We start from the raw sequence: 20,642 nt of genomic DNA on the forward strand, positions 1-20,642 counted from the left end.
CCAGGGGTCAAGGTCTCGTTCCTCTGACGTCCCTTCCCCTCCACACCTTGTCTGGTGGTAATCCCTACCTACCGGATTCTCGGGGCCCAGCCTCTCGGGTGCCCCTCTCTGGAGATGCTGTATCGGGTTCCCTGGTGGTCTGTCCACAGATGAATTACTTTTATTTGTCCTCACTCCACCCACATCCTCTGACTTGAGATAGGTTCTTAAAATACCCTCTGACATGTCTTGAAGTAACCCAAGGAAAATGCCGGGCGCCCCTCCAGTTGGAGAGCATGATGCTGCCCAGCTGCGGCATCTCACCGCTGCGGCATTCACCCGGGGAGATCGAGGTTCGGGCTCCAGAGTTGCAGTGGTCGCCCCTTCCAGGTGTTTGAGGAGCAGCTCTCTAGTAAGGAAGTTGACTTCAGTGCAGGAAAACCCCTTTTCAGGGAAGAGATCATTTCAACGGAATCATCTTCCTGGGACAGGACCATAGAGAGGCTGGCGCGGGACAGTATGGGATTCAGTGTGGCGGACGCTAGTTGAATTAGGCAGAGCTCATTGAAGATGCAGAAAGCACAGAGTGGGCTTAGTTCTAATGCGTCTGTCTGATGACACTTGGCTGTCAGATCTGGGGAAGTCGGTGGCTCTGTGGTCCCTTTGGAAATTCTCGTGAGTCCATACGTAATGCCTCCGTTCCCAAGTTTGGTTCTTCGTCACCTGAGTGCAGGGAGGGAAGACCCTTGGGAGCCGGCAGGCAGCCGATTGGTGCCTGGGAGCGCTGGTGTCAAGGCTCTGAGCGATGTTGACTCTCCCTCCCTGACACACCTGCCAGTGTCACTCCGGATGGAATCTTCGCTTCTGGAAAAGAGGCTTTGCACGTCTACCCAGCTGAAGACAGAGCTAATTGAAGATGCCAAGCAAATGGAAATATTCAATTGTCAGCACCCACGAGGATTGCATTGCCTGGTGGGGCCGGGCCACCCTGAGGACAGCTGGAGCGGGGGAGTCTGCAGGGGTGGCCAGCTGCCCTGGTCGCTTTGCTAGAGGAGGGAGTGGCTTCCCGGGTGGGGACTAGGCCGGAGGAGCTGATTTCCCAGTGGAGGGGAGAAGTGATCGCTGGGGAAGATGCTAACCGTGTGGACAGGGAAAGGATAGACTAAAGATAGGTGTCCTAGAGGTCCTCCAGCACGTCCCACCAGCTGTGGGCCCAGCCATCTGGTGCTCTGGCCCAGTGGCCTTGAGCTCCTCTATCCGACGTCTCCCGGCCTGGTTCTGTCTCTGCCTTCTGGACTTGGCACATCCTTCCTCTGAGACATCGGCGTGGCCAGGCCCTCCAGCTCTCAGGGCTCCCCTGGGCATCCCCATTCCTGTTCCTGCCCCAAGGGAACACCTCGCACCCAGGGCAGCTTTCTGCTCCCAGCTGGGTGGGTGGTGGCCTTGGTTGATGCATCGATGGTTGAAGAAGCCAGGAGCAAGCAGAGTCTAGAAGGCTCCAGCATTTATCCCCTCCCCTCCTGCCTCCCAATGTTGGAATCCCCTCTATAGGATCACCAGGTGCCCCAAAGAGACAAAAGTGAGAGAATGCAGTAAATAAATTTACAGCTGAATGAGGTGCGAAGGGGAAGACATTCTGAGGAATGTACAGTTCCTCAGGCACCTGCAAGAACTTAAAAAGAATTATTTTTTAGCCACTACAGGCAGCAGCTGCAAGCACAGCTCAACGAGCCAAATGGTCAACCCAGAACGCCTTGCCTTCTAAGTAATGGCTGCAAACCATAACCTGCTCTGGGTCTCCTGGCACCTTAGCCCTAGTCTTCAGGTTCTAGGATTTGAGACCCTTTTGCATTGTCAGTCTCGGTCCACACGGCTCCTTCCCGATTGCTCCCAGGGGCTGGATAGGTCTTCGTCATTAGGAAAATGGCGAGCGCCAGGTAACAGGTGTGGGCAGGTGAGCGTGCCTTGGCTGAGAGGAGGGGGATGGGCCCTATCATAGCTCAGGAAAGGACTCGAGGGGTCATGTTCATTGGGAGCACAGATTTGGAAAAGTAGGTGACGAAATGCAGACCCCTTTGCCGAAGCAAATGAGACAGAATTAAGGAACTCTGAAGATAGCGAAGTTAAAGCATTCCTTGTTGCCCGAAGGAGACAGAAGTTGGGAGCATCTGCTTGGAGGGTGTCAATGAGCTTGCTTTCTTTCTTTTTTAATCCTCACCCGAGGCTGTGCTTTTTATTGATGAGAGAGAAACATGATCAGTTGCCCACACACACACACCTCAACTGGGATCCAACCCACAACCTAGCTATGAACCCTGACCAGGAATCGAACCCTCAACCTTTTGGTGTAGGGGACAGTGCTCCAACCAGCTGAGCCACTGGCCAGGGCGAGCTTTCTTTTATTTCCCCAGCAGGGGAGCAGCAGTGACTGGTGGACTCATAGAGTCGGAGTCCTTGGGGGGACCCCCAGCTCAGCCACCCTAACATCACTTAGAGATACGGGGTGTCTGAGACATAGAGCGAAGGCAACCCGTAGTGTCTGACTCGCAGCCCAGGGTGCACTCTGAGCTGTGTATTTGTCTTCCAGAACCTTTTCCTCAGCCCCATTCTGCATGAAATGGAAAATGGGGTTGGGGGTAATAAGTGGGCAGTTTACATGAGCAAGAGAGCTGCTCCATGGTGGAGCTGACTGGGATAAATGCCTTCCTTCCTGATTTGCAGAGTTGATGGTGACGCTGCTCCTCAGACCAGCACACCTCCCTCGTTTAGGGTTCGCCAGTCACTGTTTGAAAGTCTCTGAAGACAAATGGACGGGAGCCAAATAAGTCCTAAAATGGATGTATAGATCACATACGCCTCCCCCCCCCCCCTTTGATTTAGATGATTTTTGGTTGCAACAAACAACTCTTGGCTTCAACTTACTTAATAGTTCATTGTAACTCACCTCGTTTCTCCAGAGCAGCAGGAGTTTGGAGCTTTTCTTCAAAGTCAGTTTTTGGGAGGAGAAGGGCATCTCCTCTCTAACCCCAACTCCCGTCATGAAGACGATTTTTGAAGTCACAACTTGGAGTCAATCTTTGGGTGAGCTTTTATTCCCTAAAATCCCATCCATCTCGAAGATTGTCCACTGGGCTCAGCGGTATCACTCTGTCCGCTGTCCGGCTGTGAGAACCCCTCAGATGTGTGCAGTTCATAGCGATGGTGCATGCCGTCGTAACGACCTTCTGGGCCAGAAGGGAAGTGGCGGGTGACCTGGGAAGATCTGACGGCACGCGCCTGCCCGGCTGCCCTCCACATCACAGACAGCCGGTGTCGGGATCTGGATTGATTGCAGCAGCAGCCGAAGTTTAAGACTCCTACTTCAGTGGTTTCAACGCCGCAAACATAACGTGTCCTCTCTTTTAACCGCACCCAGGGATTTTGCAGAACGGAAAAGAAAAATGTCCACAACAAAGGGTATCTTATACCTATTTGTTTAATTTCTATGTATTCTGTTTGGGATCATTTGGTTTGAAGAACCGCTTTTCCTGACCACAGCACATGTATATGTAAGCTCAGTAAAGAGTTTCTCGACCTCAGCTCTGTTCAGATTTCGGGAAATTCTTTGTTGCTGGGGGGGCCTAGCCTGGAGACTCTAGAAAGTGGAGCAGCACCTATGGGCTCTACCCATTAGATGCCAGGGCACCCTCTCCCTCCCACCCACTCATGAAGTCCAAAGTGTCTGCAGGTCAGAGATGTGAGGGATGGTGCTCACATTTTTCCAGCCGTGAGGATTGAGCCGGGGGCTTCAGTCGTCCTTCCTAGTCCGCGTTTGTTACAGCGGACGGTCTCAGCGGTCACTGCCCTCTGTGCCAGACGCTGGAGGAAGGGGTGTGAACACAGACGGTAGCCATCCAGGAAACCCACGAAAGAGCCGTGCCCGCTGGGTGGAGTGCTCTGACTTGGACCCCACGGATGCCCAGAATGACAGGGCAGTCTTTCCAGGGATACAAGGATCTTCTTCCAGCCTTACTAAGAGGGTTAGCTGCCTCCCAAGGGGGTGGAGTAGATGCCCCACGCGGTAGGTACTCCAGAACCACATAGTTCTGGCAGCCATGAGCCAGAAAGGGAGAGGGAGTCGGGACATTCCGGGCAGAGCCAGGAACTGTGTGGAATGAGATGGAAAACCAGCCTTGGCGTTCATCCACTGCCATTTTATCTTGCTTCATTTGCGGGGAGGGATGTTGACCCACAACCATTTTAAAAACAATGAACTCAGACCCCAAATGAAAATCATGTGTTACACGGGAGCAGGCCCAGGGCCTGAACCCAAGAATCCTCCAGCCTGGCCTAGTGTTTTCCCATCAAACCCACAGAGCAAAGGTGTCCGCCCGTGCTCAGAAGACGCCCTCTCCACATTTTGGAGGAATGAAGAGCAGTGGTATTTTAAGTCCACAAAGCTAAGCCAGTGGCTTTAGGAACCTCCTTGCCCATTTCTCTCACTGGAGCATACTATAATCGTGTCTGTACCTTCAAGAAAAAGGGACTTGAAAACATCTGTACAACACGTGACCGTCTGCCGGTCTCGCCCTGCAGGGAAGAGGCGATGCGGTAAGACAACTGCGTTCAAGATGAATTTTCATTAAAGATGAAAATTGAAATGGGCCACTGGGAACGGGCCCAGGGGAGAAGGAACACTTGTTACTGAGGCAGGAGGAAGGAGCGGTGGTTTGAATGGGGGGTTTGGGACTGGCTGCGCTTTGAGGATGGCCGCGACTTGGTGAAGCGTCCGCGCGGGCGTGAGTGCCGGGTGGTGTACTGAACCACCCAGTGGGGACGGCGGCGGCTCCTGCAGTAGGACGCTGATTTAGGGCCTGCTGGGAGACACCTTCTCCACTCCACAAATACAGAGATTGGTGCTGCTTTATTCCCCTGCACCCCTCTGCCTCACCCCCGTCCCCCAGAGATGCAACATGAAGGATACTCCTGCCAAGTGGATCTTTATTCCTTAAAAGAGTTCCTGGCCAAAATCTTTCTCCTTACTTCTGCTGATAAGCTGGATTGACCCACCTGGGGGAAAGACTGTTTAAACCCAGGGGAAATACTATACAGCCGCCCCCCTCCCCCAGATCTAGTCCCGGACCTCTTATCCTTCGGCAGCTGTGGAGCCTCCAAAGCAGAAGCATTCTCTACCCCAAGCAGCTCCCCGATCTCCAAAAAGCTCTGAAACCGGTGTCCTCAGTCAGAGGCGTCCTGCCAAAGGGACGTCCCCCGTCGGAACATCCCTGCTGTCTAAGGTGCAAACCACCTCTCGTCTGTCCTGGCCCCGGAGGACTGAGAGGCGTTTAGGGACACCCAGAGTGCGCGCGTGGAAAATAGTGTGTGACCCAAGGCAGCCAGTGGGAGTGACCTCAGAAAGAGGGCGAGGAGGGAGAGAGTGGGGCCACGCTGGATCCTCGGAGGACAGAGGAGGGTAGGGGCTCGGGATCTGAGAGGAGAAGCAGGTTACGGGTTACAAGCGCTGTTTCCGCCTTCCTGTAGTCTGCCGTCTTAAAGAAAGAGAATGGGCCTGGCTGGTTTGGCTCAGTGAATAGAACATCGGCCTGCAGACTGAAGGATCCCGGGTTCGATTCTGGTCAAGGGTACATGCCCAGGTTGTGGGCTCAATCCCCACTAGGGGGCATGCAGAAGGCAGCCAATCAGTGATTCTCTCCCCCTCTTCTTTCCTCTCTGAAATCAATAAAAATATATCTAAAAAAGAAAGAATGGTGGTTGTTTCCATGCACAAAAAGTCACCACGGGAGAACTTCAGATCACGTACGCTAATAGGAAAAGGTGCAAGATGTGTCGTTCATGAAAAATAGGAGGAAAAAGTTATTTTCAGAAAAGTATTTTCCCTATGAACCCACTTTTAAGGAATGGACACGTGCATGCATGTAAATATGTGAGTTGGTATTTCAATGCATATATGTAAATGCCTGTATTTATATAGACAGTTTCTGGACACCCATAAAGAGAGTGAGTCTGGGAGTGGGTCTGTGAGGAAGGCATTTGTTTTTCGAATTAATTCCACGTAGTGTATGTTTTCTACAGTGAGCACATACTACTTTCAGGACTTGGGGGAAAAACACTTAAGGCATTGTAATAACAGGTAAGGCTAAGCCTTGTAGCCGCTCTTTGGAGAGGAGAGACGGGAGGTTGTTGGCCCGGAAGCACACAGGGTGTGAGGGTGTGACCAGCACAAAGGTGTGTCGGGTGGTCTGAGACTTGTTTCCGTAGAAACGGGCCTGACTGACTTCTCTTGGGTTGCCTGATGTCCCCCACCGTCCTGCAGCCAGGCAGGATCCTCTGGTGGTGGTCTGCACAATTCTGGCAGTTCTGAGCTTAGCCCATTTTCCCTGGGTAAAGGCAGGGATCTGGCTGGTTGCTTGCTTTTTCATTTGCCTATAAATCTGGGTGTTGAACCAAGATAACATTATATTTGACGTACTAACAAAGAGAATAAGAGATACCGCAACTTTGGGAGTAAGCCAAGATTACTTAGTTGGGACACGTAAGAAATGGACAAATTGGACTTCCTAGTAATTTAAAACTTCTGCTTATTAAAAGGCACTAATAAGAAACTGAATACACAAGACGTGGACTGAGGAAAACCACCTCACAAAGGACTTCTCTCTGGAAGGTTCAAGGAGCCCTTCTAATAGTAAGAAGTTGAACAGTTCAGTTTAAAGAATGGGCACAAACTTGAACAGGCTTTTCTCAGAAGAAGATACTAGTGCACAAATGACCACTGCTAGTAAGTAAATGAAAGGGTGCTCAGCATCCTTTTTGTCATTAGGGAACTACGAGTTAAAACCACAATGAAATACCACTACACATCTACGAGGAGGGCTAAAATTAAAAATATTGGCAATTTCATCTGATGACAAAAATGTGGAGCAATTGGAACTCTCACACATGGTGCCTCTTAGGAAAAAGAGTCTGTCAGTCCCTGGAACAGTGATTTTCAACCTTTTTCATCCCGGGGCACACACAAACTAATTACTAAAATTCTGCTTCACACCCCAAAAAAATTTTTTTTCCAATTTGACAAAATTTAGGTATATCTTTGATTGATTTACTTTTAAAAAGATGATGATAGTAATTACCTACTCTTTTTGCTCCAAAGTGACTTTTTTAAAAATCAGGTGCCTAGCCTGTATAATAAAGGCCTAATATGCAAATCGAACAGTGGCAGCGGGGGCCAGCGAGCAGGCGGCACCAGGCCAGCCAAAGTGGGTTCCAGCAGGGGCCCGCCAGTCGCCCTGCAGATCGGCTCTGATCGCCGGCCAGGCCTAGGGACCCTACCCGTGCATTAATTTCATGCACCAGGCCTCTAGTACTTGTGTATAAGGACTTCTGGTTTCAAGAATTAACCAATCCGATGCAACTTTATTATGCGATGTGCCCAATAAGATGCTACTCTATTATGTGACATATATATATATATTTATGGTTCAAGACAGGGCATTCACACCAGACGGCTTTTTTTTTTATTTGACAATCTAAGGGAAAAGAGGTCAGTGCCCCTGACTAAATAGTTAGGTATTGCATGTTTTAAAAATTCTGCGGCACTCTGGTTGAAAATCACTGCCCTAAAAAGTTAAACATTGACTTACCAGCAATTACGCAAGGGAAATGAAAACATGTGTTCATAAACGATTGGTACAAAAGTTCATAGCAGCTTTTTTTTTTTTTAAATCCCAAACTGGAAGCAATACAAATGTCCACCTGCAGGTGGACAGATAAACAAATTGGAGCAGAGCCACACAGTGGAATACCACTCAGTAATAGCAGTCATAAGGAATTCATCCACATCATGGATGAAGAACAACGCCAATCTAGTAGTTGCCCAGGGCAAAGGTAGGGATGACTGCCCGGGGGCTCAGGGAACTTTGGGGTGATGGGAATCTGTCTCTTTGTTGTGTGCTGTGTGTGTCTTCGTTATGGCTGTGCTAGCGCTGGAGTGAAATTGGTCAGAACTCAGTAAGCTGTACACCAAGGCTGGCTTCACGGCGTCCCCCGGGAGGGCTGCCGCTGCGGTGCCGGTGTACGCACACTTGTGTCAACACATAAGCATGTTTTCTCAGACCACGTGCACTTCTCATGTTTGCCAATCCGCCTGCCAACATGTTGGGGGCTGGGCATCCTGTGCCTTGCCCACCATTCCATTCTGTGCATAGCATTTCGTATTAAAGCTTATGTCCCCCCAGGAACTGACCCGTTCAGGATGGAGTGGGGCTGTGGGAATTGGTTATGAATGAGCTCCTGAGAAGACTGGGCGATGGGCCTGCAGACCAGCAGGAGTGCTGAGGGGTAGCATCAGGGGTTTTATCTGTGGAGGCCAAGGGTGTGGCAAATCTGGATGGAAGGAAGGACTGGGGGACTTGTCCTAAAGCGTCGTTTTTGCTTAGTTTGGGTGTTCATTTGGCTTGGGTGGGGTCGTGGGTGGGTGTTACGTGGGTCTAAAATACTCCCCAAGTTGTCCTTTAGGTTCTGCAAAATTCATGGGAGAGTTAATCGTATTCTTTCTGTATAAGGCCTCTTTCTCTTCCTTCTTTCTCATTTATCCCATTATGCCTTTTACACCTTCCTCCTGAGGTCCACTGTGACGTTGAAGACTATGAAGTACTTTCTTTAATTTTCTGGCAAAATAAATCCGGACTCCTTAACTGTTTTTCTCTTGTTCTGCCCCCTTCGAAACTCCTGGTGGTTCAGGAAAACTCCGGGTAAGAGTCACCCGGGGAGTCGGGGACACAGGGCCGGGCCCGCCGTGGCTTGCTGCGGCACTTGCATTCTCAAAGATGGCAAAGAGCCTCCCTTGCTGAACACAAACAGGTGTGTTTTCTCAGCCCTGCTATAGGAAAGGGCCCTTTCCAAAAAGAGGGAGTAGAAAGGGGAAGCGTCAGCCCCCCCTGGTACCTCCTGGGAGCTGCTTGCTCCCCGAGGTTTGTGGGGTGCCAGCAACACCCCGAAACTACAAATTCTGCATCTTGGCAACCGGCCCTGTGGGAAATCAAGAGGGCGGGGCAGCGGGATCCCTGGGAGCCGCGTGAGTGGAACTGTTAAGTTTTTCGGTTCATCCTTCAACTGATATATATTTTCATATCAGTGGGACCCATGACTGTTTTAGGAATTTCACCCCAGGAATTGCTAAACAAGTTAATTTACCTGATTCTCATGCAATGTAGCTATTAAGATAAACTTTTACTCCATTATGGAGTGTAAGTAACGGGCCTCCTGCAGGCAAAATAGAAAAGGGCTTGCAGAGTAAAAGCTCCTTTCGTTTTTTTCCTTTTGAGACATTGTCTTCTGGAACCACCATCATCTATATTATTAATCACTTTTGGGGCTTTCTACTGCTTCCCATGGCTCCCTTGGAATTAAACTGCACCTATAAAATATGAAAAATGTACTTTTTAAACAGTAAAAAAGTCATTTTCTAGCATAATACCCCAAATAAAGTGCCATGGAGCCATTAGTAGTAAATTGAATTTTTTGGTGTGTCATTTGTACAAAAACTGACAGGTGCGATCCCCGCTCTCCCCCCACCGTTCGTCATTGGGTTTCGCGGACACAGAGGTAGCGATCTGCAAGGACAGGCATTATGATGTCATCTTCGGTTGCACACTTCATTTACTTGGGCAGGTCACAGGCGGCGGCGGCTTCTGTCACGCGGCGCCACCGCACTATTAGCGAATCTCGCCCCAGGGCAGCTGGGACGCTGGGCTGGGGCAGATGTTCTTTTCAGCCTATTCAGTGACCATTCTTGGGGGTTGTTTACTGTTGCCATGGTGACTTTCATTTCCATAGCAGCCGCGCCGCTGTTTCTCAGAGGAAAATGAATTTAGTTATAAAAGGATAATATTTTTCTCTGTCTCTGTATAACCTGCCATCTGTCGACCGGTGGATCAGTAAGGATTCAGAAACCTATTAAGAATTACAGCAATGAAGTGATGAGGATTTTTTTTTTTTTTGGTCCCATATTAAAAACAATCATAGATGGTGGGAGCAAACATTGTGCCCTCAACATCATAACTTTGATGTTTTTTATATATGTGTTTTAAGCGTGTGTGTTTTTAATGCCTTCACCACTGCTGTTCTCTCTCTCTCTCTCTCTCTCTCTCTCTCTCTCTCTCTCTCTCTCTCATAAAATGCAACTTACATTCTGCTGACAAATGGAAATGACCAGCCGTCGTGTGTGTGCCGCACTAGAGGCAGGTGTATGTAATGCGTTCCCTTCCTGGTGCTGTGAGCTTCCCCAATTCATTCGAGATTCCTGTGGCTGAGCTTCCTGTTGTCGCCCCACTCTCCTGCGCCTGTACCCAGGGAACAAGCTGTCGGGGTGCGTGGATCAGCCCCGTTATCAGGAACGTACAGTGCAAATCATGAAAGTAGCAAAAGGAGAAGAGAGACCATGCTCTGTTTTAAAAACAGATGGACCTGCCCCTTACATCTCTTTCTAGAATACCGTTCTCCCTCTCCAATCCAAGTGGGAAGCAAGTCACCTTGGGGATCTAGCTCATCGAGTTTCTGGGCTTTTTTTTTTTTTTTCTCTGTTGCATTCATAAACTGACGTGCAGGGGGAAAAGCCACGCACACACACCGGCCCCGTTGTAAATAATGTTATTTATTGGTTGACTTTTCCAGATCCTGACATTGATGCTGCCAGTGCCATGATGCTTTTGAATACTCCCCCTGAGATACAAGCAGGTTGTGAGTAGCTATTTCTATAGCCTTCAGCACCATAGTTTGTGAACTTAACCTTCTCATTTACATACCAGGCCGTAGGGAGAACTAATGCTCCAGTAGAACCTCCCCGTAGAATCACTTTAAGACGACCTTCGTGCGTGATGACACGCATATGCATATGAACACGCGGCCGTGCATATGTGTGAATGGAGGCTTAGGCGTGTCTCCACAATGGCAAAGTTCTCATCGCATTTCAGAGCTTCGGGCTTGGGGGAAGGGAAGCAGGGCCTGTAATGAGTCCCAGCGGAGAGGCCTTCTCTGCGCCTGCAGGGATTGCTCCTGCGAGCTGGTGGTTTCTGCTGGAGACGCTCCGTGGGGCCAGCTTAGCAGTCCTGCCGCTGAGCAGTGCCCATTTTTAGAAACCCCTTCTCCCTTTGGGATCTCATTAATAGCAGGCTGCCATCGTATAGATGGAGAGAGGAGAGGGTCGTCTGGCTGAGGTGGGTGTCATGCAGGAGCTTGGATGAGCCTTGCAATGGGCCCCCCATGGCGCCCCAGGGTCATCCGCACCAGCCTTCCCGGCTGCCAAGGGCAGGAGGGCAGGGCTGATTAGCCAAGCAGAGCTCCTGTCCTCGCCTTCTGTTGGGCTTGAGACAACTCTTCTTCTTTGAGCTTCTTTTCTATCCACCCCCTTATGTGTCCCCCCCGCCCCTCACCCTCCCCTACGTCTGGAGCTAGACTGCCATGGTTTTAGAAAGATCTTACCAAGGGCTGAAAAATGGCCTTGCTCGGAGGTGTCTGTACCCTCTTCCTTCTGGCTTGAGATGAGTTCCTCTGCCCACGTTCCACCCCCAGCCAGAAACCTGCTGAGCGGACAGCCAGCTCGTCCGCCAGGGTCTGCTCAGCTCGTGGGCAGGACATTCTGCGCTGCAGCCTCCTGCTGAGGAGACGCGCAGGCCGTGGAGATGACAGCGTGAAGCGCAGACCCGGCCAGGACACCAGGAGCGGGCGCCCCCCTGGCTCGTTCTTATGGCCGGGCCCTCACCTCTGTTGGGGCTCAGGCTCTCGAGGGATTGCGTGGCCTCCTGAGCCAGGGGGCTCCCCCACTTTTGGAGTCAGTAGTGCTTCCCACAGAAAAGCCTCCAGCCTCAGACTCGCAGCAGGCGGCCTCTGTTACTAGTGGGCCGACCTGGCGATCCCGGCCGTCCTTCCCGGCCGTCCTTCCCAGCCCTGCACTGTTCACAGCCGGCCACCAGCTTGAGGAAGTTGGACTCCATCCTTTCTTACTTGTTCCTGTTTTTTTAAAAAACGATCCAAAATATATAGCCCAGCTTTCTCAGGAAGGACTTGTCCTCCATCAGGGGCTGCCCTTCCCTGCCGCTAAAGGCAGAATTCTCAGTCTCTCTTTGCTAAACCCGGATTGTTAGCCGGGCTGCCCACTCCTCCGAGCAGCAGACACACTGCCCAGGGCATGTGTAGCTGGCACAGTCCTGTAACTGGCAGTTGACCTGTAGTGTGGTTTTTGAACGACGGGTGAAGTTACAGGAGAGTATTAACACAAAACACCTCCATTCTCAGATGACGTTGCAGAAAGAGTACAGACCACATTGCAATCGAGTTACAGCCTGAAATGGTTTCTAAGATCAAGTCACATAACTCGTCATGGGGGACACATACTGACTTCATCGGAGCTGTGAAATTCCGGCACCTTCCTTAGCATCCCGCCACTGGTCATTGGTTTAAAACGAATACGTTTGATGAACTGGAGGAATGAGGTTAAGAGGGAAAAGTCCCGGGATTGGCCATTGGCCGGTCCTCCGAAGCTTCCCTCAGGTCCCATCGTCGGGTTCCTGACCACAGGAAGAGCAGGAAAAAGGTTTCTTTTTTTATTAGTTGGCACGTGAATGGCTTTTAATGTTTTCATGACTAAGTGAACTTGTCCCCGCTCTTTCACTATAGCACTCAAGCTGTAAATAGTTATTTTTTTCCCAAGGTAGCCATAGCCTCGTTTACCTTGAAATACTGAATTTGAGTTTTCAAAGCTCGGCGTCCATGTGTTGGCTCTCAGCTCATTTTCAGAAGGCTGTCCTGCCTCACTCTTTCCACGGTGAGACGCCCAGCACACCTTCATGGAGGCCTCACGCCACGCAGGGGCTCCAGGTCCCGGAAGGAGGAGCCACGATGCCCACAGGAGCCGTGGAAGGAGCAGCAGAGGAATAATTGAACGTCTGGGCAGCGGGTGGGGCCACCAGCTGGGTGCTCACCTTCCCCTCTGGCCCCAAGCCCCGTGACGTCCCCTGGAGGTCAGGGTAGAGCAGTGTGAGTGGGCTGTGAAGCCCCAGAGATGGGAGCCTTGAGTGTCTGCCCCGTGCACTGGGGAGCCAGGCTGGCTGCTCCTCCGCCGCCTATACCCACAGTCACAGGTGTCCGTGTCTCCACATCTGCTCAGGTAGCTCTTCTCTGCCTCCCTCTTCCTTTGCCTCCCTTTATGTTCATGCTACGTTGCATGATGTTTCTTACCTGGGATGTGATACCTACGGTACCCTGCCTCCCAGAGGGAGAAGCGTTAGAGACACATCATGATGATGCCTCCGTCCCCCGCCCAGCCGGCTGCGCCCAAGGCCTCAAAAAGCGAGAAGGGATTCCTTGGCAGAACGGGCCAGAGGCAGCAGCCACCGGCCAGCCTGCAGGGGTGCGGGCAGCCCGCCTCATGGTGTGTGTGCGCGTGTCACCCTGTGGATGTGTGCGTGCATCATCCAGCCTCGGGTCCTGCCACTGCCCACGTTGGGGAGTGCGGGCTCCTGCCTGCGCACCGCCTGCCTGCAGTCTCCCAGGCTGGTCTGGGCCCGGCTCTGTTTATGGAGCCTCCTCATGTGCCACTATTTATAGCCTCTTGTTTTCACCTCCCAGCTGTCCGATGCTCCTGTGCGAATGCGGCCACCAACCTGGTCTGTCTGCCGCTGTCACTCCCAGCCGTACGAGGCTGGCCTGGGCGGCCAGAAAGGCTTTGCCTTTCTCATTGCCCTCCGTAGCCACTGCATGCGGGTCACCAGACAGCAGCCACTTAGAGCGTTTCCTCTCATCCTGCCCTTGCTCGGCATCTGCAAAGCCAGCTCGGGTTGGCAGACAGGCCACGGTCCAGCGCCTGAGCTGAGTAGGTCATAGAAAGGAAATGACTCAAGAAGCTGGTGAGAGCCCCAGTCAGCAAGCCCCTTGATCTCTGGGGAGTCCCTCGCTGCCCCAGGGAGCTCCGCGCAGGCATTGCTTGCGCTGGACCCCCGGTGGGTCCCTCGGCCTCTCATTGCAGCCGGTGCTGCACTTCCAAGGAGACAGCCATGCCTCTCATTAAAACCTCAGGCTCCAACATGGCGCCGTGGACCATTCCCACCAGCAACACCAGCGGTGACACTGTCTTTTTCATACGTTGCCAGTTTGCAGCCTGGGTAACATTCTGCAAGGATGCCACGCTGTCTCCCATGCTGGATAGGACACTCGAGAAGGACTCGCCTTCCACAAAAATCAGGCAGAACATTGCTGTAGCACATCTCTTCCACTCTGGGTTATGCTTCTAGGCAAACCCATCCAACCCTACCCCACCCCCACCCCAAAATGGCCCTGTGGTCCAATTCCAGCTTCTAGAGTCTGCTAAGCTCCGGCGTGGCCATCCCCTTGACAAGCCCTGTGAGTCATCTGGAACCCCACTTGGGGAACTGTTTGAAGCCAGGAATCAGATCACCATTACTCATCTTCAAAGACTTATCTAATCCCTGGTGGGAATGTTCCCAGAGAGGAAGTCCAGAGAATAATCACTACAGCAAAGCGGGTGCATTCCGCTCCCTGCCTGGAACCGGAACGTACCAGACCGACCGGGCATCAGGGAAGAGAGACAACCAGCTCCCCTTGCAGGCTCCTCCCAGCATCCTTCCTTCCAAGTGAGCAGGTGGAGACTTCAGGAAAAGGGAGGACTGTTGATCACCTGGCTGCTCGGCTTGTGGCCTCGGGCAGCGTGCGCCAGGGCTGCCCTCCAAAGGCAGCAGCAGGAGCGCAGGTTAATTTTAGAAGCTGTGAAAACCAAGGAAGCTAAGCATCAGGGGGACAAGGAAGTGTGGGGGGTGGGGGACAGCTTGGAATTTGTCTTGTGCCACAGACTTTTTTTTTTATCAAGATGATCACATTCCGATGCTGCTGCTTGATGTCCTCTCGTTTGGGCGTGAGTGTTGCTTTCTTGCTGGTTAAAAATACGAAAGTTCAGAGCCAGTCTGTTAACGTAAGAGAAAGGGGTGGATCGGCCCAGGTGCTGACGTCCTTGGCACCTGGTTCCAGCAGGCTGAGTGTCTCAGGTGCGTGTGTCTTTAAATGTCCAGTTTCTATTTCATCGTCTCTAGCTGCAGCCTGGCATCACCCAGGTCACTTTGAGGGAAACAGAGTAAAAGGAGCAGAAAGCTAGACATGCTCCTCAAGAAAGGGCCGAGGATTGGGCCTCGTGCTCCTTTAGGATCCCAGAATCAAAAACGGACCTCAGGACGCCTTTCTCTCACCTTGACCTTAACCTGCCTGTGATCCGTCTTCAGAAGCCGTGTTCCTGACACCTGGGATGGGGACAGAAAGGAGAAGAGATGGGGAACAGTTCCGCATCACAGCTGGTCGCTGGCAGTCAGAGAGCAAATGGGAACACACCCGCCATCCCGCTGCCAGGAGCCTGCCAGGGATGAGGACTGGGCAATGCTGGGGTTGGCAGAGGCCTCCATCCATTGCAGCTCATTTGCGAACGAGCTCAGGATTCAGAGAGCCTGGCTTCCGTGCCAGGAGTCTTGGGAGGTTCAGGAAGTAGCTGAGGGGAAGCCTTTTGATGCTGCGAGGTAGCTGTGTCCCCAGATTCTCTTTGAAGTGAATGAGGTTCATTAAACAGGAGGGTGTTTTAATGGGTGAATGCAGAGGTGGGGGTGACTACAAACAGCATGAGAGGCTGAACGGATGTCCCCTGTCCTGACCCGGGCAGGCCCTGTGCCTTACAGATCATTGATAAGAAGATGCGAGAGAGGTGAGATGGGATGGCGGGACAATGCACTTATAGGATGGGCCAGCCTCTGAGCTAAGCCATTTATGTAGCTTGTCTTACTTAATCCTCAAAACAGTCCCTTGAGGCATGTTTGTGCACGTTTACAGGTGGGGAAACTGAGGCTCAGAAAGGGTGAGGCACTTGCCCAAGGCCACAGACTCGTGGTGGGGCAAGACTTTGGGTGGAGGCCCTGCTGCCCCGAGTGTCCGCCTGCAGATGCGGGATCCTTCATCCAGGAAGGCAGCACTGAGACAGGAGCAGAGGGCCCGCTTCCTCGGTCCCCGCCCTGTTGGGCGTGCCCCTGGTGCCTCAGGGTCTGGGCACTCGGGCAGAGGATTCTGGGCATGGGCACCGTCCTCGGGGCTGCTTTTCTCTCCTTCGACTGGCAGGTGATTCAGTGGTTACACCTGAGTCCCCGAGAGCACGTGCTCTGTGACTCCCATCTGCTCTCCCTTCGTTCCAGGCTCCCCAGTCCTTGTCCCAAGGTGACAGGATATGGACAGGGAACAGAAGCCACATAAGAGAGTTGTTGCTCTTTCATTTTAGGGATATTTTGTTGTGGGTGTGTGTGTTTTTTATCCCCATCCAAAGATACGTTTTCATTGATTTGAGAGAGAGAGAGAGAGACATTGATGTGAGAGAGAAACATCGATCGATTGCCTCCCATACATGCCCCAGCCAAGGAGGGGACCCACAACCCAGGTATGTGCCCTGACCAGGAATTGAACTCACAACCTTTTGGTGTACGGGTCGACGCTCCAACCAACTAAGCCATCGACCAGGGCTCGTTTCATTTTTAACGGGTTTTCAGCTCACAGTCGCTTCAGGATCGCTCTGTGGGTGTTGATTGTGTCGGTGATGACAATGATACTGATAACGTGTGATTTTCTAAATAACGGTGTCTGTATTAACTCAGTTAAATCTCCAAATACTCTGTGAGATAAATTCCAAATTTTGGCCCCATCTTAAGTAGCTTTTTCAGGGACACAGGCAGTACATGACAGAGATGGGGTGCATACCCAGGTCGTCCGACACCAGAATCTGTCTCTCGACCACAATGTGTAAGACCACACTCCTCCTCAGGACGCTGTGATGGTTTCCACAGGATCTGGGGGATAAAATCCAAATGCATCTCATTCCTGCCAGAACTGGCTGCTTTAGCAAAATTACTTTTTCATTCCTGCGCACAGTGTGCTTTTTATCACTCCCAGGCCTTGTATGTGTTGTTCCTCTGCCTACAGGAAGTCTTCCCAGATACCCCTTACTCTGGGTTAGGTGTCTCCTTCTTTCATGTCTTAGTGTATTTTCATTGCCCCTAATTCTCTCTCCGTCCCACTTAAACTGCGGTGCCGCTGTGTCCCCTTCACCTAATACATACACAGGTACTTGTAAAAGATGGAACGTATTAATTGCTATGATCTGTATATGGAACTGGAATAATTTTTACTGTCAAGAATGCTAACTGTGCAGGCTTTAAAAATATTTATCGGGTGGTCTGTTCTGTCAGGCTCCTGCCCTTGATGAGGTCCCTAGGGACGGAGGTATTAGGCAGTATTATCAGAATTAGACTGCGTCTGTGGTTATCCGTACCGAACAGCAAAATACTACGAAACCCTTCCCCTCTGTCTGCAAATCCCAGAGTTCTGCTGGTTTTGCATGTCTTTCCTTGAGAACTCTGAGTATTTCCCCCTATATTTTCTTCTCAAAATCATAGGATGTAATTCTTACAGTTAGGTTTATGGTCCGTGTCTAATTAACTTTCATGTATGGTAAGAGGTTAAGATCAAGGTTTATTTTTTCCCCAAAAGGCTCTTCAATTGTTCTAATTCTCCTTTCCCCCATGGTGTTGTCTTGATGCTTTTGTCAAAAACTAGTTGACCAGCCTGGCTCAGAGGTTCAGTGTCAACCTATGAACTAGGAGGTCATGGTTCCGTTCCTGGTCAGGGCACATGCCCAGGTTGTGGGCTCGATCCCCAGGAGGGGGTGTGCAGGCGGCAGCCAATTGATGATTAGCTCTCATCATTGATGTTTCCATCTATCTCTTCCTCTCCCTTCCTCTCTGAAATCAACAAAATCATATTTAAAAAAGAAAAAACACCAGTTCACCACATGTATGTGGGTCTAGTTGTGGAATCTAGTTTGTCCCATTGTTCTCAATGTCTATACGTAGGCCAATACCACACTGCCTTGTAGCTTTATAGGAAGTCGTGAAATCAGGTCATATAAATCAAGTAATATAAATTTTAGCCACTCTTTCTTATAGAGAACTCATCAACTAAGCAATTTATGGTAATTAGCTGTAGTATCACATTATGACCGGTTTCATGCTTTGAAAATACTTGGTGAGTCTCCTGCTTTAGATGATCTGATATCTGAAATCTGGCTAATAGAAAGGGACAGGTAGGAGTTCTTGATCTGGTTAAGCCTAATGTCACAATTAAATATGGTAAGAAACAGCACTGGTTTTAATGTTACCTCCCGTCCCACCTTTTGTAAAACCTAGTAGCGGAGCCTTATGCACCTGGCAGGTGTGGCTCGGTTGGTTGGGCATCATCCCATGCACCAAAAGGTCGCCAGTTTGACTCCCGCTCGGGGCACACGCCCAGGTTGCAGGCTCAATCCCCGATGGGGGGCATGCAGGAGGCAGCAGATCGATGTTTTACTCTCACATCAATGTTTCTCTCTCTCTCTCCTCTCCCTCTAAAAATTAAAAAAAAAAAAAAGACAAATTTTAGAAAAAGAGCCTTATGCACACCTGTAAGACAAATGGCAGAAATACCAGCAAGAGCTCCAGAATGCCCAGGGAATCAGTCTATAATGTTACCCCGTATTCAAGAGTGGAAATTCATCCTACATGGTTAAAGGTTTTGAATATTCATGTAAACCTCTTCTTAGAGACCTAAAATTTAAAATAAGTGAAAAGTATGTACGTGTTTTGTAAAAAGTGTTTGTTCTACACAAATAATATCGGCTTTAGCAACTTAATATCCAGAGTGGTTTCCATTTTGGAATGTATAATTTTTCAGGGATTTTTGGATGGCGTGTGGTCTTTGAGAAAGCACAGTCACTCACCTTGCCTCGGCATGAGACTGCGCCAGGGGCTCCAGGGACTCTTTGGATGCTGACAGCGCAAGGGCTCCTAGCGAGCACTGTTCAGAGAGGGAAAGGGAGACTGGGACGTGCACTAGGTCCCACAGGAAGAGCTAACATTAAGTCCCAGGCGTGCCAGTGTCCCCACCTTGTGAAGCACACCTGGCACCGTAGATACATGGAAGGGTGCTGGTGGGTGCCGTGAGAATATTAGCTTGAGCCAGATGAAGCTGCTGGTGGGTGGTCAAAAAAAAAAAAAAAAAGTCAGGTGTCAGGGATTTCCTGTGGTTACCCTGTTAGGTAAGCCCTCAGACAAAATCAGGCGGGAAGCCACTGTGAATGTGTATGGAAAATGGACAGGATCCGAAGGCTGCTGGCGAGAAGGTTGGCTTAGGGTTGGCTGGGTTGGTTGGAGAAGGTGGATTGTTGAGAAGACCCAGGAGGTTTGCCTGGGGGAAGCCTCGGGAAGGACCAGGTGGGGCCCTCGGAGTGGGCTCCGGGCGACTGCGGCAGAAGCCAGAGCCTGGCCCTCGGCCCTGCGTTCAGTGACAGCGCCGGGCAGCGGGGATGAACTGTGTCGTGAGTGCCTAGGTGCCAAGGACCAGAATCTGCTTTGCTGTTATTTCTGTCTATTCCCTTGTTGGACTGAGGACAGGAAGGTGTTCTCAGCCTCTGAGCAGGATGAGGGGGAGGCTCTTGTTGGGCACTGCGTTCCGTGTCCTGAGACCTTGTTAGGGCCTGGCTGGAGGTGAAAGCTTATATTTAGCAGATGCAAGGGAATAATGTCTGAAGCCCACTCTCCAAAACGCCTCTCCTAACCAGGCATCAGTGCATCAGTAATTTGGCCGTAAGCTGCTGGTCTCACCTGGCTGACCGCGTCTTTTCCTGAGGCCTGCTGTCTTTCTGTCGCGCACTCTCTTGGCGTCTTTGTGTGTCTCTGTCTCTGTTATGTTCTTGGCCTCTGCTTGCTCTCTATGCTCTTAACTAACTGCTCTCTCTCTCTCTCTCTCTCTCTCTCTCTCTCTCTCTCTCTCCATCCAAAACTTCTGACTCAGAATGAAATCTTCCCAGTTGAACTCACCTGTGGTGTCTTCTTGTCGCTCTTGCAGTTCCGCCAGGAGTGATACAGAACGGAGCGCGGGTTCTGAGCCGAGGGCTGTTCCCCGGAGTCCGGCCATTGCCAATCACTCCCATCGGAATGACGGCCGCCGTGAGGTAAGGGGGGCGCTGGCTGGGCAGAGCCTGCCTGGGGCGTGGGAAAGGCATCGTGGGTCCTGCGGGGGCCACTCGGTGGGATGGAGAGAAACAGCCCCTAAGTGAAGACAATAAACCTGGTTTGGGTGTTTAAAAAGTAACTTAAAGTAACTCCCAGCGACCCCAATCCAAACGCCAGCTTCTCCTTCACAGCCGGTCAGATTATCCTGGTCTCCGTGCAGATGAGATGAAGACAGATCAAATTAAGTGGTTTTTATTCTAAGAAAGCAGGGTAAGGTGGGTAGAGGGAAATGGTGAGCAATTGGTTCGAGATCCTGGCTGGCGGGCCTGGCTGTAGATGTCTGCGCCAGCGTGGGTGTCTGCTCCGATTGGCTCTGCTGCCTCCCTGCCCCCTCCCGTCCACCCAGCCCCCACCAGCCCTCTGCAGAACCTTCCAGGTCTCCCACCGCATCACCCAACACCCACCCCCGTCCTCCCGTCTCCTGGAGCCAGATTTGTTCCCCAGATACGTCCAGGATTTGCCCGTCATTCAAGCCGTGTCCTCCGTGTAGATTTCCCTCAGCCTCCACACACAGGGCAGCACGTCCTT

At 51.2% G+C, this 20,642-nt stretch overlaps 1 protein-coding gene across 7 annotated transcripts in view; it reads left to right on the top strand.

The window, feature by feature from the left end:
* The window catches only part of FOXN3 (forkhead box N3), a 361,268-nt gene that overhangs the window by 321,782 nt on the left and 18,844 nt on the right, over positions 1-20,642 (top strand). For 3 of the 7 annotated variants that reach the window (XR_008556053.1, XM_028155882.2, XM_008148413.3), the window contains 2 exons: positions 10,648-10,713; positions 19,948-20,053. The exons of 1 other annotated variant lie outside the window; for it this stretch is intronic. Coding sequence is in view for 5 of the 6 variants with exons in the window: in XM_028155882.2 (XP_028011683.2) it covers positions 10,648-10,713; positions 19,948-20,053 (172 nt within the window). In the remaining variant the exon portion in view is untranslated. The remainder of the gene's footprint in view (positions 1-10,647; positions 10,714-19,947; positions 20,054-20,642) is intronic. 3 more of the 7 variants (XM_008148414.3, XM_054715839.1, XM_028155886.2) reach the window with 2 other exon arrangements.

The sequence above is a fragment of the Eptesicus fuscus genome, chromosome 5 (genome assembly GCF_027574615.1).
Source record: "Eptesicus fuscus isolate TK198812 chromosome 5, DD_ASM_mEF_20220401, whole genome shotgun sequence".
Lineage (NCBI taxonomy): Eukaryota > Metazoa > Chordata > Mammalia > Chiroptera > Vespertilionidae > Eptesicus > Eptesicus fuscus.